The sequence below is a fragment of the Pelodiscus sinensis genome, chromosome 1 (assembly GCF_049634645.1).
Source record: "Pelodiscus sinensis isolate JC-2024 chromosome 1, ASM4963464v1, whole genome shotgun sequence".
Classification (NCBI taxonomy): Eukaryota; Metazoa; Chordata; order Testudines; family Trionychidae; genus Pelodiscus; species Pelodiscus sinensis.
Window position 1 is genome coordinate 139444566 of NC_134711.1, and position 19686 is coordinate 139464251.

At 48.6% G+C, this 19686-nt stretch overlaps 1 protein-coding gene across 1 annotated transcript; it reads left to right on the forward strand.

Moving 5' to 3' along the window:
* The first annotated feature begins 317 nt into the window (after nt 1-317).
* LOC142819219 (cystatin-A-like) lies at nt 318-15954 on the forward strand. Its single transcript, XM_075904511.1, has 3 exons — nt 318-476; nt 12182-12283; nt 15720-15954. Exons 1-3 carry the CDS (start codon nt 390-392, stop codon nt 15846-15848), a joined length of 318 nt encoding a protein of 105 aa, XP_075760626.1. The 5' UTR covers nt 318-389; the 3' UTR covers nt 15849-15954.
* The last annotated feature ends 3732 nt before the right edge of the window (nt 15955-19686 follow it).

Sequence of the window (19686 nt, forward strand, 5' to 3'; positions counted from 1 at the left end):
CTGCCTTTGCTTGCTTAGGGTAACTTGGAGAACCAAGGTTCAATTTAAACAGGAATTGCTGTTCCTGTAAATGAAACCTGGGGAGAACGTGTGGTAATTTTGAAGTTAATATTGGGAAATATTTGGGTGTAGTTCAGTGTTTACAATCACTTTTCTAATCACAAATAATCACACCCTCATGAGATATGATGAAACTGATTTTGAGTCAAAAAAATTGCCACACCAGCCTGAACCAAGTACCGTAATTAATAGGGGTTGGTAAAATCCCCATCTACAAATCACGTGACTGTGTGGCTATATAATATTGGAAGTCTGAGTTTTCTTGGTCACATTTGTTCTAGATTTTGCTTGTCAGTGTTTGCAAACACCCTAAGAAGTTATTTGCCACTATGAGTGACAGACGCTCTGAGCCACTTCCCGGAGGCTTCTTCGGACCTGAGCCTGCAAATGATGAAATCCAAAAGATTGTTGACCAGGTGAGTCACAGCCAATGAAAGATGTAAAACAAACTAACAGCGAAAAAGAGTCTTTAAAGCAAATTCCAGAGAGATTCTGGAATGAAACTAGAATTTATTTTAAAAATCTAACATCCAGCATGGTCAATGGAAGTTCTCTAGACAGCTTCAGAGCATGGAGAAATTGCTTAAGAAGAGATTATACTGACTGCAGTCCAGGAAATTCTAGATATGCCAAGGTTGGAAGGGACTAGCTAGTCTGACTATGTGGTTTACACAGGCATAGAACTTTTCCATCTCTTAATCAATTTACTGTGGCAATGTTCATTTTGTATTGTGCTAGTTTTTAATCAAAATGTCATGTGGCACCAAGTATAATGCCATACAGTGGTCTGTTTTATCAGTCACTTTTATAATCTCATCAAAAATGTTATCAAGTTAATCTGACAGGATCTAAGTTCCATAAATTCAGACTGATTGGCATTAAGTATACTAATTTCCTTTAATTCTTTATTAATCAAGACCCATAGCAGCTGCTTCAATTTTTTACCTATGGTCAATGTCCAATTGGCCTGGATTATCCCATTTATTCTCTTTACATAGTAACACGTCAGCTTTCTTCCAATCTTCTGACCTGATTTTCAGTCTTCTCAAAGCTCTGGGGACATGTACAGAAATAGATGAAAGACAGCAAGGTCTAGTGGTCTTTATAAGCACTAGAAATTGAATCTACACAGCCAATTAACTGCCAGTGCAGTTCAACTGATAGTAGCAGTGATAGAAACACCCGTGGAGACAGGCTTTTACAAGTCGCCATTGAAGCTTGACCTGTACAGAACTGGCTGACGGGGCAGTAAAAATATCAGTGTTCTGTCTACACGGGCACTTGTGTACTTGGACTAGTGGAGCTGCACGGTTGGTGCATTAGGGGTCCCATTTGCTAATGCAGAGCAGCCCAGGGAGTCAGGCTTTTGTTCAGGGCTGCAACTAGAGTCCCATGACTGGGGGAGGGAGAGAGGATAGAAGAGGGGAGTGGGTATTTCAGAGACCCTGGATTCCACTATTTAAAAAAACATATAACCTTCTAGGAGTCCAGGGGCTAGGTAGATCCCCGGGAAACATTGGATTTTCAGAGTTTGTCAGGATCTTGCTGTGATTTATAGCGTTGGCCTTTCCGATAATGATTTAAGGCCCCTTGAAGGTTGCTTGGGCTTGGGGGTCTGGAGGAGGGAAATACCCTGGGACTGCCTGGCTCAGCCGTGGACTCACTATGTCACCAAAGGCAAATCAAGTTACCTCTTTGTGCTTCAACTTCCTCAGCTCTAAAAGGAGGACTGAAGGGGGAGGAGGGAGACTGACACTTCCCTTCCTCAAATGGGGACCGTAAAGTTGAATTCATGTTAATAAGACATATTGAGAGTCTTCCTCAAAAGGCACCATGGAAGTACAAGACATTGGTGGTGTTGTGTGCACGCATTGTAGAAATGTAACAGACTCTCTCTCAAAAAAAAAATAACCAGTTTTTAGAAGCCAAGTTTAAATCTGCAGACAGCACGTATCAGAAATGAGGCCACAATACTCGGTTTTCAGTGAACACAAATGTGGCAAAAAGGTGAAACGTGAAGTCAGGTTCTGCTTTCATTGCCATGAGGGTCAGCAGAGGGTTTCAAATGTCCCTGCCCGTTCACTGAGAGCAGACGATAGCCTCTGGAGGGCAGCGATGTAGGGACCTGGACGACTTCAGGAAAGGACCATGCACTTGGAATGATTTAAAGCAGCAGTTCTCAACCAGGGGCCACAAGCAGGTTTCAGGGGGCCCCAAAATAAACCAGAGAGCAGGGCCAGCGCTCGACTTCTGGGGCCCAGGGCAGAAAGCTGAAGCCGGAGCCCTGGTACCCGGCATTGAAGCCCCCACATGGGGCTGAAGGCAAAGGCTGAGCAGTGGAGCTTTGCAGGGCCCCAGGCAGTTGCCTTGCCTACCCGCCTCGGCCCTGGCTTTAATCTAGTTGTCTAATGTGAAGAGAACCAGTTGTTGTGGCACAGGTGGGCTGTAGAATATTCACCACGCGCAGCAGGGGGGAGTCAGAAAGAAGACTGGAAACTCCTGACCTAAAAATATAACAACATTATTCATTGCTCTCTCATCCATTCCAAAAGACGAAACCCTTGCCTGGTGCTTAGAGCAGCAGAAAGAACTCACCAGTCCTGATTTCCCCTTGCTGGCTCTGCCATTGCGTAAGATCTGTGTGTGCTGAGGAGAGGGCAGATTTTGACTAGGTTCTGGCATCTGAGAGTCAAATGGGAACTCCATGGTATTCTTTAGCAGCCAAGGACATCTGACCACCAGCCTGCTGACTAAAACACTTGTGCCACCCCAGCCATCGTGATCATTTTTATGGCAATGGAATCTAGCTGCCAGCAGAAAAATGCCATTGCTGATTGGCTTGAATACGAGAATTGCCTTTACTGCATACGTGCTTTTAAAGAAACGGTCAAAGTTCCCAATAAGCTAATGAATGAAGCACAATGGATTAGCAGCTAGTGCACTGGGACTGGTTGTCATGGGACAGATGTGACTCCTCTGTCAGCCACAGAGTCACTCTGTGGCCTGACTTTGGGCAAGTCATGTCAGCACTTCTGCCTCAGTTTCCCCCATTGTAAGGCTGATGCCATGCGGGGCATATTTGCAGTAGCCAAATGCTACTAAAAGCGGCTTCAAAACAATTAAAATCCCCGCAAATAGAAATGGTGTTTTGCCAGACAAAGGATTTTAACCCTGATTTCCTCAGCAGATACAAGGCACGTTGCATTTTTCATTTGGGGATCTGAAAGCAGGAATCCCAAGGAGAGGTGGGCAACCCGCTCCAGCTGCACGGAGCCTGGGTGCAGCATGCTGAAATTGCTGAGAGCAGCAGAAGGGGAGGTTCCATGGTAGCCGGAGGAGCGTCTAGTCAAGAACAAGGGTGTCGGGGTTCTGGGAGCAGGGCCATGATTGCAGCATTTGGGTCATGGGTGTAACTGCTGCTTGGGGAGGAGAGCTCCCCAGCCTGTGGCCCCGCCCATACTCCACCCTGATCTGCCCCCTCCCCATTGTCACCCTCCTCTATTCCCCCCCCAGATCTACCCGTTCCAGCCAAATGCCTGAACTCAAATGTAGCAAATGACATCTGAAAATGAAGTATGTTTTGCACTGCATGCCAGATTGTCGAGACTGGGACCTAAATAAAAGCACTAAATTTAGAGGTTGGGGGGTTGTGAACGGGGAGAGGGGACAGCTTGTTTGTCTGAGACAAGGGCAGCGGGCTGAGGGGACGCGTAACTTGCCACACCCAAAGAAGCAGAAAGCCTGGGTGCAGCGCCCTGAAACTCCTGAGAGCAGCAGAAGGGGAGGTTCCATGGGAGCCGGAGGAAGGTTTAGTCAAGAACAGGGGTGTCGGGGTTCTGGGCGCAGGGCCATGATTGCAACATTTGGGTACTAGGCCGTGTGTGTAACTGCTGCTTGGGGAGGAGAGCTCCCCAGCCTGTGTCCCCGCCCATACTCCACCCTGCTCCGCCCCCTCCCCGCTGTCACCCTCCTCTATTCCCTCCCCCTCCCTGCTCAACCTGTTCCAGCCTATTGCCTGAACCCAAATGTAGCAAATGAAATCTGAAAAAACCCTCTCCTACAATTTATTTCTAAAGAAAATGGAGTATGTTTTGCACTGCATGCCAGATTGTCGAGACTGGTACTTAAATAAAAGCACTAAATTTGGGGAAAACATGTCAGCCACAGGTTTTTTTATATACCCTGGAAAAACCTGAGGGTATGTCTACACTAGAAAGTTAGTTCGAACTAACGGACGTTAGTTCGAACTAACATTCCTATGCGCTACACTAGCGCTCCGCTAGTTCGAATTTGAATCGAACTAGCGGAGCGCTTAGTTCGAACTAGGTAAACCTCATTTTACGAGGACTAACGCCTAGTTCGAACTAGCTAGTTCGAACTAAGGGCTGTGTAGCCCTTTAGTTCGAACTAGTGGGAGGCTAGCCCTCCCCAGGTTTCCCTGGTGGCCACTCTGGCCAACACCAGGGAAACTCTATGCCCCCCTCCCGGCCCCGGACCCCTTAAAGGGGCACGGGCTGGCTACGGTGCCCGTGCCAGGTGCAAGCCTGCCAGCACCCAGCTAGCAGACCCTGCACCTGGCACGGCACAGAGCCACCCACCCGATGCCCCCCAGCCCACCCCCTCTTGCCGGGACCAGGCTGGCGGCTCCCGGGAGCTTGCCCTGGACCGCAAGAGGCGGGCACCTTCCTGGGCTAGTGCGGACATCGTGGACCTCGTCCACGATCTCCGCACTAGGCACAGGAAAGTGGCCGGCTAGGGCAGGAGAGCTGCCAGCCTGGCCACCCAGGACCAGGTGTGCATGAAAATCAAGGGGGTCCACTGAGACCCCCGACACTGAGCCCTGAGCTTACAATGGCCGTACTGGGTCAGACCAAAGGTCCATCTAGCCCAGTAGCCTGTCTGCCGACAGCGGCCAACCCTAGGGACCCTGGAGGGGATGGACCGAAGACAATGACCAAGCCATTTGTCTCGTGCCATCCCTCTCCAGCCTTCCACAAACTTTGGGCAGGGACACCACTCCTACCCTCTGGCTAATAGGACTCCATGGACCCAACCTCCATCACTTGATCTCACTTCCCTTTAAACTCTGTTCTAGTTGTAGCCTTCACAGCCTCCTGCAGCAAGGAGTTCCACAGGTTAACTATTTGCTTTGTCAAGAACAACTTTCTCTTACTAGTTTGAAGCCTGCTACCCATTCCTTTCCTTTGGTGTCCTCTAGTCCTTCTTTATGGGAACTCATGAAGAACTTTTCTGAATGCACCCTCTCCACCCAACCCCTGCTTTTATAGACCTCTATCCTGTCCCCCCTCCGTCTCCTCTTTTCTAAGCTGAACAGTCCCAGTCTCTGTAGCCTCTCTTCATCTGGGACCTGTTCCCAACCCCTGATCATGTTAGTTGCCCTCCCCTCTCCCAGCCTTTCTCTTCCCCTCTCCCACCTCCTTTTCCCAGTGTCCCCCAGTTTTTTTCAATAAAGACAGAGTCAATGTTGGAAGAAACGTTATCTTTATTTTGTACATCAATAAGAAGGGGGGCTAGGGAAGGGCAAGTGGAAGGAGGTGAGGGAGGAATGGGGTACGAGCCCCCGATGGGGAGGACTGGGCTGGCTCTGCGGGCTTCTGGGGGTGGAAGCTCTCCTGCAGCCCCCCAATTACTCCCTCTCCCCAGATGGCAGCCTGCGGCAAGTGCAGCCGGGCTGATGGCCGAGTGGTGTGATGTGCCCAGTGTGGGCACTCAGGGCACTCCAAGCCAGAACTTCTTTGCAAGCGGGGCACCCCTTAGAACTGTGTGTCCGGGGTGGGGGTCGGGACCCTTTAAGCGCAGCCCTCGGCTAGCCTGAGACAGTATCTCCATGCTCTAAGTCCTCCTTTTATGCCCTGCCGGCACTGCTTCCGGCCATCATTAAGCCCTGTTCAGAGTCCACTCAATGTGGACTTACTAGTTCGAACTAGCAAAACGCTAGTTCGAACTAGTTTTTAGTTCTAGATGCGTTAGTTCGAACTAGCGCTGTAGTGTAGACGTACCCTGATATACCAAATAAGATAAACCATAATATATACCTGATATACCAAAAATACCAAATAATTACAGTTATTTGCAAAAATTTGTAAGAAGGGTAAGTCAGTCGTCCTGCTGAATACAACAGTAAATATTATGCAATACATGATGCAGTTCTTCTCTGTTTTACATTTTCTTAATCGGTATTTCTAAGCTGATTTTATATTTGTACTCTTAAGTCTGCATCAAGCAATGAATATTGAACACCTGGGAACAAAGACATTATTTTAAATTAATCAGAGTGGTTTTGTGTGTTCAGAAAAGGGAACACTAATGTATTCTGTGTGCTTGAAATAATGATAGAATCTCATTTGTCAAACTATCTGTAAGAAAAGGGGAGTTGTCTCTCTGAAGGGAGAAAGATTACAGCAGGGATGGACAGAAAGGACAGCAAGACTTTGGAAGCAAGTTTTTTTGTTCGATGGTAATTAAAATGAACCTGTATATTTTTGATCAGGGTGGTCTTTTGAAGAATGTATTTAAAACGGATATGTCTGAAGATCCAAGCATGTAGCATTAAAGATTAATCTAAAAATCGATGCAAGTGTTTTTTAGAGATATGATTTTAACGTCCTCACCAACAGTTTAGAGTTAGCATTACCAGACGGTCTCCCAAAAAATACTGAACACGCGGGCGAAAAATTTGTCGAGCATCCCATCCTGTAATGGCTGGGGAATAGGATACGGGAGCTCTGCCATGTGGTGGCTTGAGAGTGGGGGCTGGTGGGGATGGTAGCTGGAGCAAAGGAATTGGGGGGGGTCTCCCCATGTGGTGCCTGGGGGCGGAGATCCCTCCCCATGTGGTGGTTGAAGTATGGGGGCAGGGTTCTCCTGGTTGCTGGGGTGAGGGGATGGAGGCTCTCCCCATGTGCTGGCTGGGGCGAGGGGGCAGGGTTTCCCCATGGGAGAGTTAAAACCTACTCTGAGTTTCGAGATGCCCTCCTGAGGGACGGGTGCTGCCAGGCTGGCTACATTTCCAGCAGTAGAAGATCATCCTGCTTCGGCGCAACCCCAGTGCTCAAAAGCAGAAGGTTATTGCGTCCACCACGATGTTGTAGGTCTCCGAACTCTCATCTCGTCACTCCCAGCCCGGCAGGGGGAGTAGCTGGGAGTCCCAAACATTTCCCCCTCCCCCGCCAGGCTTCTGCACGTGACCAGAGGCTCCCAGCACCGATCATGGTCCCGCGTCCCAGCCTCCCAGCTGCTCCCCTGCCCCTGCCAGGCTTCCGCCCAGTACCCAGCCGAAAAAACAGAAAATACCGGATATTGCATATGTCCGGTATTTTCTAAAATTTTTAACCGGACAGATTAAAATAGACTGTCTGGTAGAATTCCAGACACCTGGCAACCCTATTTACAATTTGCTTTAAATATTGTATTTAAGTGCCTAGTTCTGAGTAAATACGCCATGCACCACGGTTTGAGTCAGAAACGGACGGTTCATACTTCAGGGTTGGCAAATGGCGTCATTACCACTTAATGGCTCTTTTAAGAGTTTCATTGTCGGGGAAGCGTCAGAACAGAGAGAGAAAGAGAAGCGTTTGGGCCCTAAGGCCCAGGGGAAGCATTGGTTTCCCTTGCCTCTTCTACCCACTGCTTCTGATTTGGGGTGAGAGTGGCAGCCTGGGAAGCACTGGAACAGCTGCTCCTGAGTTGACACTCAAGCAGAAGATGCTGCACCCGTGTGGCAGAGCAATGCAGAGGGGCCTCCAATGCGATACACCAGTGTTCCTCAACCTTTTTTTTTAATAGAGTACCCCCCTTTAAAAAAATTATAAGTACCCCTAGTGCCGACAGTTTTCAATTTTTTTTCCCCTTTGCAACACATTTGTTTAAACAACTTAATTGTAGCCAGGTGGGTGATGAAATTTTTGGGTGTGAAAAGAACAAAAATAATAAAACGCTGTAAAACTGAAAACAAAAATTCAGTTTTCTCCAAATTTCAGTTGTGTTGACGTATCCCCCCAGACTTCCCTTCAGTACCCCTATGGGGACTCATACCACTGGGTGAGAAACACTGCGTTATACACAGACCTGGACTCTGAATTTCTTCTGCTGCGGGAGTGGATTGAAATATTAAGATAGTGAGGCCTGAGGATCCCTGCCCTGCATTGGAACTGCCTCCCAAAGGTTACAGTGGGAACTTCTCCAGCCTGTTGAGTGAGCCTAGGCCCTAAGGCATTTGACCTTTTCTGGCAGCCCTAGTAAATGAGTATTTCATTGGTGCTGTGTATCCCAGAGCTTTTGAGAGATGTTGCAACCCAGGCTGACTTGCAGCTGCAGTTTCTTTAATGCTCTTGCGCAAGATCTTTTACACAAGCACTCTTGCACGAAACAGGAGACACGGTACAGCTGGTATGCTCTGAGAAGGGCTGATGCGCCACAGCAATCCAATGACCCCACCAGGTGAGGGTGATCACAGCAGTCCTAGGGGAAAATCTTAAGTCACTACAATCGTTTCTGTTCTATTGAGGGATTCAATATAATTCCGTGGGGGAGGGGAGCCACAGTTGGCTAGGAACTAACGATAGTGCAGAGGGGACGTGGTCAGGCAAATTGACTCAAATTGTAAGACCTCCGCAGAGATCCCACCACCTGGGGAGATACTTGCATTTACTGCTTCAACTGGATTCTCCAGAGACCAACTGACAAAAATATTTTTAGAAAAATAGTTTAAACAGAATCGAGCCTTTTTTCTGACCCTGCAAACGAGCGGGGCCTTGTGTCCAACCTTTGGGGAAAGGCTGGACGGGCCTAACCTACGGGAGCCCTAGGCTGGAGCTGGGGTGATCTCTAGTGAACTAGCTGGCGTGTGTGTAGGGCATGTATTGTGTGAATGGTTTCCATGGAATGCTTTTCCTTCACAATCAATGTGCTGGCTTAGGAGGAGCGGTGTGATAATCGGTCGCTGCTGGCTCAGCACTGTTCAGAGCCTGTGGAGAGAAAGCCGTACAGGTGCTGGCCCGCTGAGGCAGGCTGGCTTGCTGGAGAGATCACACAGTAGCTCAGGAAGCTGTGCAGCCTGGACTCCCTGCTCAGGAAAGAAAGAGAGAAGGGCTTTTGCCCAAGAAAGGTGATGGCTGAGGAGCTGTGGGCCTTGAGAGGGTGCCCTTGGTGGCCTCAAGGGGAAACACAGGTGCAGTTGCCTTAGACCAGGGCTATTCGACTTTGGAAGCCCGGGGGGAGGTTACAATGATACTCACAGATTGTGCCTATGTAACCAACACACCTAGTGTGCTTACTGACCAATGGAAGTGGTATCGAGACCACAGCAACAGTAGAGGCTCTCATACTAATAGTAGAGGCTCTTATACTAAGCTTCAGAGATCCCAGGTTCAAATCTGCCTGCTGGTAGTTACACAAAGGTCCGCAACTAAAGTGTGGTTGCAAAGACATGCAAATATATGCAAATAGCTTCTTTCACACTGAAGGGCATGAATACAAAGATGAAGCCTTAAGCCGTGGTGCCAGACCCAAATGTGGCCCGTGTGAGCCAATCAGAACCTCTCAGGCTCTGCCCACAAGGCTAAGCAGCCAGCACTTCCCACAATGCACCGGTGCTCCCGGCACCTCCTCCCTGGGGGCTAGAAACACTGACACCCTGTACCTTTCTGTCCTAGCTAGCCCCTCCGCTTGCATCTGTCAGTGCTCACCCAGCGTGGGAGACACCTCGCCATTGTGGAGCGTGTTCCCAGTGGAGGCCATTTCAAAGGATCCCACCCGCGGGCCGTGTGTTGAGCCCCGTGTAAACCCAAACCACGCTGCCCACTGCAAACAAATGGGCCACGGGCTGCGTGTTGAGTAGCCCTGCCCTAAACTGCACCAGTGGGCACTTAGCCTTTGTAAAGGTCGTTAATAATGTGCCTGTCACCTCACTGATGAGCCCCAAACTTCCCTTCCCCACAGCTGTATGTTACACTGGGAAACTCTCTTCATTCCATGTCATAGTCTTGAAGTCCTGGCACTGAATAAGCATTTGAAGTGTCCCCAGGCACACACACATCTACCCAAACCTGCCTCCCACACCAGCAAGTCCTGCCTTTGCCAGAGGGGTGTTAGCTCCCTCATACAACCAGCCTGTGGGGCACTCACCTCTGGGCTGCACCAGCCCTGCCTTTGCCCTGCACACGGACAATAGGTGCACCCATGTGGTATCCAATCCAGCCCCTCATTCCTGCACACCCACAGAAATCCCAGATCCTCCATTCCCAAAGGAACAATGGACCCAGTTTGACCTTAAATCGCTGCTCCTCTACAACACACGGCACTTGATATCACTTACAGTAAAACAAAAGACATGGAAATCCATCAGTTCTGTCTTTTGTTTCAGCTAGTCCAGACTAACATGGCTGCATCTCTATCAGTAAAACAAAAGGGAATTTATTTAAGGATGGACAGATTCAAATAGGAACAAGTGTGAGTTATGGAAACAAATGGTTCCATGTTAATCATGAATTAGGCATGCACGTAAATTACCTGTCCTGGCTAATGTCAGGGAAATCTCGCTCCACTGGGGTACAGAGTCCCCAGAAGGGACCGAGGCTGGAGGTCAAAGCAGCGAGGCAGGAGAGAGGTCTAAAAGGAAACTTTATTATGCATGCATGCAGGCTGCCAGCTACAAGAGGGAAAGCAGCAGCCCTGAGAGACAGTTTCAGGGGCCCTTTATACAATACGTTCAGACAGTTTAGTTGTTGATTATTTTTCTTAAACATATCAAAGTCTCAGCAGAAGTACTCTGAGATGTTTCTGTTCACACCAGCTGTGCCAGAAGTCAGTTTTACAGTACCAAGGCACATGATAACCTGAGGGAGGAGTCTACAAGACAAACTGTGACATGATAAGAGTTTACATGACAAATTGTTACAGACTAGGGGTGCGTCTAGATTGGCAAGATTTTGAGCAAAAGCGCGCACAAAAACTTGCCAGCTGTCTACACTGGCCACTTGAATTTGCGCAAGAGCACTGACTTTGTAATGTACAAAATCAGTGCTTCTTGTTCAAATACTTTCACGCTCCTCCTTGGGAAAACCCCTCTTGTGCAAGAATACTTGTGCAAGAGGGCCAATGTAGACGGGAAATAATTGTTTTGCACAAAATAGCCCTAATGGCTAAAATGACAATCGGGGCTTTCTTGCGCAAAATCGCGTCTAGACTGGCCACGGATGCTTTTGCGCAAAAGCACTTTTTGCGCAAAGCATCCTTGCCAATCTAGATGCTCTTCTGCGGAAATACTTTTAACAGAAAAACTTTTCCGTTAAAAGTATTTCCGCAAAATCATGCCAGTCTAGACGTAGCCTAGGAGTCTCCATGAAGTTGAGATAAGAGGCATTATAAGGGTCTTGATTAGAGTTAAGATGATTTCTCTCTGTTACAGAGAGAGGGGCCTGGAAAACGTTTAACCCTTACAGCAGTTTCCTTTTAGAGAGTTTGATTTCCTCCTCAGTCCCCCTTAGACACAATTGGAGTTATTTGATTTTTCTCCCACACTAATAAAGTATATTCCCAGCCCACAGATCAGTCTTTAACCAGTGTTTGCCAGCCACAAGGAACCAGGACTCCTGGAGTACCCTGGCTCAGAGCTCATCAAGGTGCCTCCTTCGTCAACATATCATGAGCGTCTTGATATATCATGTGACCTGAGGCCACTGGGGTAGCTCACGCTGGAAATGTCAAGGCTCCAGAAGGGAGAGGGAGGAGCGGGGATGGGGAGGAATGAGGATGGGGATGGGAAAAGGTGGACAAACTCCAAAATCAATGGATGGATGGGGGTATAGGAGGAGATGTTTGCAGAGAGCAGGAGCGTCAAGTACAAGCTTTCAGGAAAGGCCAGGCAGCAATCCTAGCTTTGGGACGTGAAGCCTGTTGCAGGATCTGTGGAGCTTAGGAAATAGGGCGGGAAGCTCTGAGGTGAGTTGAATTGTTTGTTAAGAAGCAAGGCCCAAAGAAGCGAAATGTCTGCTGCATGTAAGTTGATGTACCTTCTTCGGAAAGCTGAAGCATTAAACGTATGATGAGAAGGAGTGTGCTGAGCTTTTTGCACATCCTAACCCTTTCTTTTTCATTATAGGTGAAGCCACAACTGGAAGAGAAAGAGAACGTGAAATACGAAGTCTTTGTAGCCATTGAATATATGCTACAGATAGTTCAAGGAAAAAATTACTTAATTAAGGTCAGTACTCAACAAAATCCCCCGCTTCTTCCAGCCTTGGCCAGTGTTCTACTTTAAGTAGAATGGAGCTGTCATTTAGAGAGGCTTGAGGCAAGATGTTCAACGGTGAGCAAACAATGCAGGGAAACGTCCAAGATGACTTTTAATGAAGGAAGAGGCTATCTCTCGTGATTTTTTCAGTGCCCACCTAACATCTCTACACGAGATAGTTGGCTGCTATTTCTCTACATGAGTTGAAAAGAAAAGAAGGGGGTTTTGTGAATCCCACCTAAGTATTTATAAAGCACGTGTCACACGTGTTCAGCTGTAAATTGCCACATTTTGGGCTTGCCAAGAGGGCAATCTCCATTCCAGACTCTCCAATGGCTTTTACAACTCTCACCCTCCGGCACTGGCCTTCGCTATTGTGTAAGCACAACAAGGGTATGTCTGCACAGCAATAACTTTCCTAGCGTCTACACAGCCAAACCGCTATTTCAAATTTAATTCGAAATAGCGGAGCGCTTATTTTAAACTTGGTAAACGTCATTCTACGAGGAATAACGCCAAATTCGAAATAGCTGTTTCAAAATAAGTGCTCTGTAGACACTTATTTCGAAATAGGGGGCCTCTAGCCCTTCCCTGGGTGCCCTGGTGGCCACTCCAGCCTCAACTAAGAACTGTCCTCTCTCTCCCACCCTCCCCAGAGCCTTCAAAGGGGTTGACTCTGGCTACAGTGCCTGTGCCAGCTCCAAGCCTGCCAGCCTAGAGCCAGCAGTCACTGCCCTTGACCCAGTGGCCCCAAAACATGAGCCAGCAAGCCACTGGCAGCCAGCTCCCCACCCCCCACCGCTCCCCAGGAACAGTCTGCCAGCTCCCAGGAGCCTGCCAGGGCCCGGAGAAGGCAGGTGCCTTCCTGGTCCAGGGCAGAGATCAGGGTGGACCTTATCCAGGTTTGGGGGGGATGCCCCCAACTTCCATGATCTCCGCACTAGATGGAGGTACGCGTCTGTCTGACAGGATAGCTGCCAGCCTGGCCACCAAAGGCCACATGCGAACCCAGGAGCAGGTTTGCATGAAAATCAAGTTGGTCCGGCAAGACCCCCCAACCCTGAATCCTGAGCTTTCTCTCCCCTTTCTTCCCCTTGCTTCCCCCTTCCAGCTCCCTCCTCCAGGTTTCCCCCTCCTCTCTCCCACCAGAGTTTCATTCGCTCCCCCCCAGTTTTGTTAAATAAAGAGAGTTTGTGTTATGACAATATATGTGTTTTATTTGACATCAGGAAGGGGGTTAGGGAGGGGTAAATGGAAGGACGTGAGGGAGGAATGAGTCACAAGTCCCCAGTGGAGCAGACTAGGGAGGCTCTTAGTGCTCCTCAGGCTGGAAGCTCTCCCGCAGGGCCTCCTGGATACTGACAGCCCCCAGATGGACCTCCTGGATGGCAGCCTGCTGAAAGTGCAGCCAAGCTCACAGCAATGAGTCCAGGAGAAGCACCAGAGTGTCCAGGGGCAGCTTTGGCTCCATGTTGCAGAGTGCAGGGTGTCCCAAGTATGGGCAACCGGAGCATGCAGTGGCAAAAATGCTCTGCTGTCCCTCGAGATAGGCAGGTAAGTAGGGAAACCTGAGAACTGGCTGCCCAGGGATAGGTGGGGTGTCCCTTTAAGCACAAGCCTCAGATAGCCTCAGGCAACAGCCACACAAAGACACTCCTGACTGTAGCCAGTCAGGAACGCCCCTTCTAACATCCATCTTTGCTTGCCTGGAAGCATACAGGGCACACAGAGCAGTAAAATCAGCATAGTCTGTGAAGCCTTGACAGGAGGCCTGGATATGCTAGCTCACAGTGACCCTGGATGGCTGTAAACAGATACGCCAATTGTTGACCTCGAGGCCGGGACAACTGCCATGGCTGGCACCTATATTGATACGAACACACAGCTGTCCATGGGGGGAGGGATCTCCCGCCCAGTAAAGAATGTCCAGTACTCAAAATTTAGTTATCTCTCTTGCAAGTGTAAATTAAGTTGAAACTCCCTTGTAAGAACTGGCATCACAAAGACGGACGAATACAATTTGGCATCTTAGATAAGAAAGAAGATACGGGCCCCTATGGGTATAAAGATGGGTCCAGCAGCACATTTACTCTCATCGTCAATCTACCATCTATCTGCTGGTCAGGTTAGGTAATTGGCCTCCCGAGGTTCCACGGCCACCTTGTATTACGTCTTTCCTAGGAATTGAGGGACCAGCCCTGGCCTGATACGCTGGAGTTGAGAGGCACAGAAGGGGGTAAAAATTGTACCTGGATGTGTCCTTTGTCTTAAGTGTACACATAGAATAGAGCTCTTTAAAAATTAAGCTGTCACGTGGTACCATTATTTCTATTTTCTATCTTCATTTTTTTGTAACCATTTTTTTTAAGATCTATATTTGCTAGCAGTTAAGAAATAGAGCAATAGCCATTGCAACCATATGATTTATAAACTTCTTTAATAAATCTGTAAGACTGTATCTAGACTGGCCAGTTTTTCCGGAAAATCAGCTGCTTTTCCAGAAAAACTTGCCAGCTGTCTACACTGGCCAATTGAATTTCCACAAAAGCACTGACTTCCACTAGGACTCACTGCTCTCCGTTTCCTTTCTGGAGGTGGGGTGCTTTGGGTTTGGTCCTTTAGCCAAGCAAACGGATGTCCAACAAAATTGCAAACGCATGTCAGCTCGTGCTGTAAACTCAGCTAGTCCCTGGAGGGTTCAACAGAAGGGCTTCTTCCCATTCCTCCCCTCTTGCCTCTTACCTGGCTTTTGTCAACCGACTCTCATGTAGAAGATGAAGAAAACATCTCCTTTCCCCCAGCTTTCTTTGTCCCCCCCTCCTCCCCCGAGTGTCTGTACTGCGATGCCCTTCTAGGGTGCAAGGGGTTAAGTCTTCCACTGCCAATCTAGCCATGGGATGTGATGGAAGTCAATGAGACTTTGCCTTAGGAAACTAGGTTTGAAATCTTTTGATTTTCCTAACGCAAACTCACCCTGACTGCCCGGATCCCCACAGAGATGTGCAAAGTGCAGAAGATAAGGGGTTGAGTGGGATCATTTTTGGAGTGTGAAGAATGGGACTTAAATTAAGCCCAGGCATAAACAGGTGCAACTCCCAGGGCAACCAATGGAAGTAGCAGCTTGTTAGGACAGGGCTGAATTTGACCTTGTGATTTCAGGGATAACATTTCGATTTTTGCTGATCCTCGGGAGCACCCTAGTTTGGACACAAAGGCCTGTTTCTGTTCACACATGTGGTTTAACACGGGACAGTCTCCGCAGCCCAGGTTGTGGGGCTTGAGTATTCCATGTTGGATTTAATTTTTATTTTAGAGCTATTCAATGGCTCAGCACGGCATCTCCCCAACACATCCCTTCCTTGGAATCTGCTTAGTCCATGGGTGTCCTATGTGCTTTGTCTTTCAGGTCTCTGTCAACAACAGCACTGATGAGTGTGTACACCTGAAGGTGTACGTAAACCTTGAAGGTGAGATCATTCTTACTGCCTATGAGACTGGCAAAACCAAATGTGATCCACTGACCGACTTTGAATGATCCGCTTGGAATGGGCTCTTTTACTGCTCTTTCTACAGAGTCCCGGCTCATAATACTCGTGCCAATACACAAATGAAAATAAAAGGAATCTGATTTTCAAACCAAAGTTTGTGTTTCCATGTTGCTTGTAACAGAAGGGTACGTTCATTCCAGCAGTAAGCAACTGCTGCTAACTCACCAAGGGCCCTGCTCTCAAAAACTAAAAAAGGAGCCCACATTATCTCACCCAGGAATTTAAAGAAACAATCAAATTGTTTCCCAAACAACTCTTCTAACAAATAATAGTGTTGGTGGAGGGGGACCGGGCAGATGAGAGAGGCTTGGGGGTCAGTCAGAATCTGCATGGGGAAGGCTCCCTCACTCCTGAACAAGCCCCTCCAAAGAAATGAGTCCATACTTCTCCCACCCACACCTAAAAGTCCTCCAGGTTCACTTCCAGGCTCCTTCTCTCTCTCTCAGACTCCCCCAGTCTTTTCACTTGTCTGAGGGGTGTGGGAAATACTATAAGACAAACTTGCTGACAGGTATTTTGAACAAAATTACCAAAACAATTGAAACTGGCATTTTTATAGTGTCATATATTGACATATAACGTATGCAGAATTTTAATACACTTTGTGCAGCATTTTTAATATTCTGGAGCAGACAAAGCCACCCATGTCACCAGTAGGTGAACACTTTTCACACTCTATGTCAAAGCTGTCAATATTTGTTCTCAGGGGAAACCTGTGCAACACCTTCAAATAACAAGCTTGGAAAATTAAATTTATATTACCACTAGACGCTAAAAAGCATGAATTTAAGAGGGACGCTAGTTTCATGGTCTGTACAGCAATGTGTAATAGCACCTATCTGCTAACTCTTAATGGCCAACTTCAAACTCCTTTTACATAACAGTTTAATCTTTATTGTCCACTCCCTGCAAGTGGTGTCCTAGGACACACATTACTCCTTACGCCTAATAGTCTGTCCCAGCTTGAATTTAGATCAAACACACTGGCTGTATCTTGACTGGCCAGTTTTTCCGGAAAATCAGCCAATTTTCTGGAAAAACTTGCCAGCTGTCTACACTGGCCACTTGAATTTCCGCAAAAGCACTGACTTCTACTGTAAGAAATCAGTGCTTCTTGCGGAAATACTATTCTGCTTCTGTTCAGGCAAAAGTCCCTTTTGCGCAAAGCTTTTACGCAAAAGGGCCAGTGTAGACATCTCAGATTTATTTTCTGCAAAAAAGCCCCGATCGCAAAAATCGCAATCAGGGCTTTTTTGTGGAAAAGTGCGTCTAGATTGCCACTGACGCTTTTCCGCAAAAAGTGCTTTTGCAGAAAAGCGTCCGTGCCAATCTAGACGCTCTGTTCCGAAAATGCTTTTAATGGAAAACTTTTCTGTTGCAGGTGAGTAAGTTGTTGAGACAATGTCCTTTCTGGTTGAAATGGCAAGAAACTGTTTTTTCTTTGTGATCCTGTCTAATATCTGTTTTGTGGGATTGATCCTTTGGCGAAGTGTCTGAGACATTTGTCCAATGTACACAGCAGATGGACACTTTCGGCACATGATAGCATAAATTATATTTCTGGATGCGCAGGAATATGTGTTCATGATCTTATCCTGGGCACCAACCACCAACAGCTCCCCCCTCGGAGACCCTCCACGTGCCTCCTCACAACCTCGCCGTGAGCCCTCCACAATTCCCCACTTCACCCCAGGGTGCTTTGGCAGAAACTCCAATTTCCCGCAAAGCCGAGCATTGAAGTGTCTCTAGTCTCTGATTGCCAGAGGGTGGGAATGGGCCACAGGGGATGGATCGCTTGGGGATTCCCCGATCGGATCATTTCTTCTGGGGCACCCACATTGGCCGCTGAGGGCAAACAGGACACCGGGCTAGAGGGGCCTGTGGTCTGACCCAGCCTGGCCGCTCCTGTGTGCATGAGACCCATAAAGTCATTAATATTGGCAGCGCTACTGACACTGAGGCTCCTTTAGAAAGAGCCAGAGCAGCCTTAGTGCGAGTCAGAATCAGGCCCTTGAAACGTGGATTCCAGCTGGAACAAGTGTTTGGGCCTGTGAACTGAACGTCACTGGACTCGGAGGGAGCAGACTCTTATCCTTAGACGCCAGCAAACCTCAATAGCACTGTCCATTCACTGACTGATGACAAAAATCTTTCCATTCATAGCAACTGAGTTACACACAGGCCCAGAAAGAACCAGGCTGCTTGAGAACTTAGCGCTTAGGACTTTGTCTGTTGTGAGAGTCACATTGACCATTTGTGGTTTAACAATGAAGTTTTTACTGTTTGAATCTCAGTGTTGTCACTGCATAGCTACTGTCTGAGCCAAATATTGCCTGCCTCTGCCCGTATCATTTCCCACTGCTGTGAAAACTAGGGTTGCCAGGTGTCTGGGATTCTACCAGACAGTCCGGTTTTTGCGCCCTCTGTCTGGTAAAAAATTCAGAGAATACCGGACATGTGCAATGTCCGATACTTTTTGTTTTTCCGGCTGGGCATCGGATGGAAGACTGGTGGGGGCGAGGGAGCGGCTGGGACCAGAGGCTCCCAGCGCCGATTGTGGTTCCGCCTCCCAGCTGGAAGCTTGTTTTAGCCCGCATGTTCCATGGTTTGTTTAAATTTTTAGCCCGCGTGTTCGGTATTTTTTGGGAGACCATCTGGCAACCCAAGTGTCAGGGCCCCAGGCCCAGAGCCTCAGAGGTATTTAGGGTACAGTGGGAGCTAAAGGCCTGAAAACCTTTGAGGCTTTGGGTGCTAGCCACAGAGTTTGTGGGAGTTCTAGTAGGGCTGGCAATGAATCGCCATGGATGAGTGTGATTCCTGCACAGCACAACAAACACCTTCTTTTTGAAGAATAACCCGTTAAGCACAGATGCTCCGGCTGGGCGGGCAGTCTCGGCAGGCGCACAGAACTGCTCTCCAGGCATGGCAGTGACTCAAGCCTCCCCCAGAGCATGGGAAGAGAAGGGGCTTGGTTCTCATCCTGGCTCCAGCAAAGTAGAGAGCTTGACACACACCCTGTCCCGAATTTCTTAAAGGTGAAACCAGGGTGGCCAGGGGCTAACGGGAGCTGCAACTCCCTTGGACAGCTCAACTGAGCTGCCCTCCCCGTGCCTCTGGGGCTCTCGTCCATGCCCATCCCACCCCTTGCAGCCTGCAGCCGACCTCACCTCCGTCCCCCCTCCTGCTCCTGTGCCTGCCGGGGCTGATCTCCTACCCTAGCTCAGGGACTGACCTTCACTCCCTAAGCCCACAGCTGGGGCTGACTCCTGAGCCCCATCATGCCCGGGGCTGGAGCTGACCCCTGAAGCTTGGGGACTGATTCCCACTCTGACTCCTGTGGCCACCCACTGCTGGGGCTGGGCCCCTCTCTCCCAGCCCCTGAGCTCGGTAGTGCCCATGGCAGGGTCAGACACCCCAACCTTGGGCCACTCTCATCTGTGGCTGGATGGTGATTTCCCCCCGCCTAAGCCCCGCTCTACCTGCAGCTGGGCCTGAGCCCTCCTCAGGCCCACTCTGCCCACTGCTGGGGCTGATCGCTCCCCTCCCCGAGCTCCATCCTTAGCTCCCTAACAACAATATGCAGAGAACAAATGTGATTTAATCAGGAACATCCCGATTCTGTCATAGGGTTAGGAGAAATTCCAATTCCTATTCTGCCCCACGTCACAGCTGTACTGGTTACACTCCCTTCCTCGTTAGCTCACTTCTCCAGTCACTTATTTGGATTTTACACCAGCATAACTCTACTGATTTCAATGGAACTACATCTGTTTTACACGAGTGTGAGAGGAGAGTTAGGGATGGCGAGGAAGGAAGAGAGCTGTA

What these genes read in the sequence shown, in the direction of transcription:
- LOC142819219 (XM_075904511.1), top strand. Translation starts at nt 390, where the DNA reads ATGAGTGACAGACGCTCTGAGCCACTTCCCGGAGGCTTCTTCGGACCT. An exon ending in TCCAAAAGATTGTTGACCAG is followed by an intron (nt 477 to 12,181) that starts GTGAGTCACAGC and finishes TTTTCATTATAG; the next exon opens with GTGAAGCCACAACTGGAAGA. An exon ending in GAAAAAATTACTTAATTAAG is followed by an intron (nt 12,284 to 15,719) that starts GTCAGTACTCAA and finishes TTTGTCTTTCAG; the next exon opens with GTCTCTGTCAACAACAGCAC.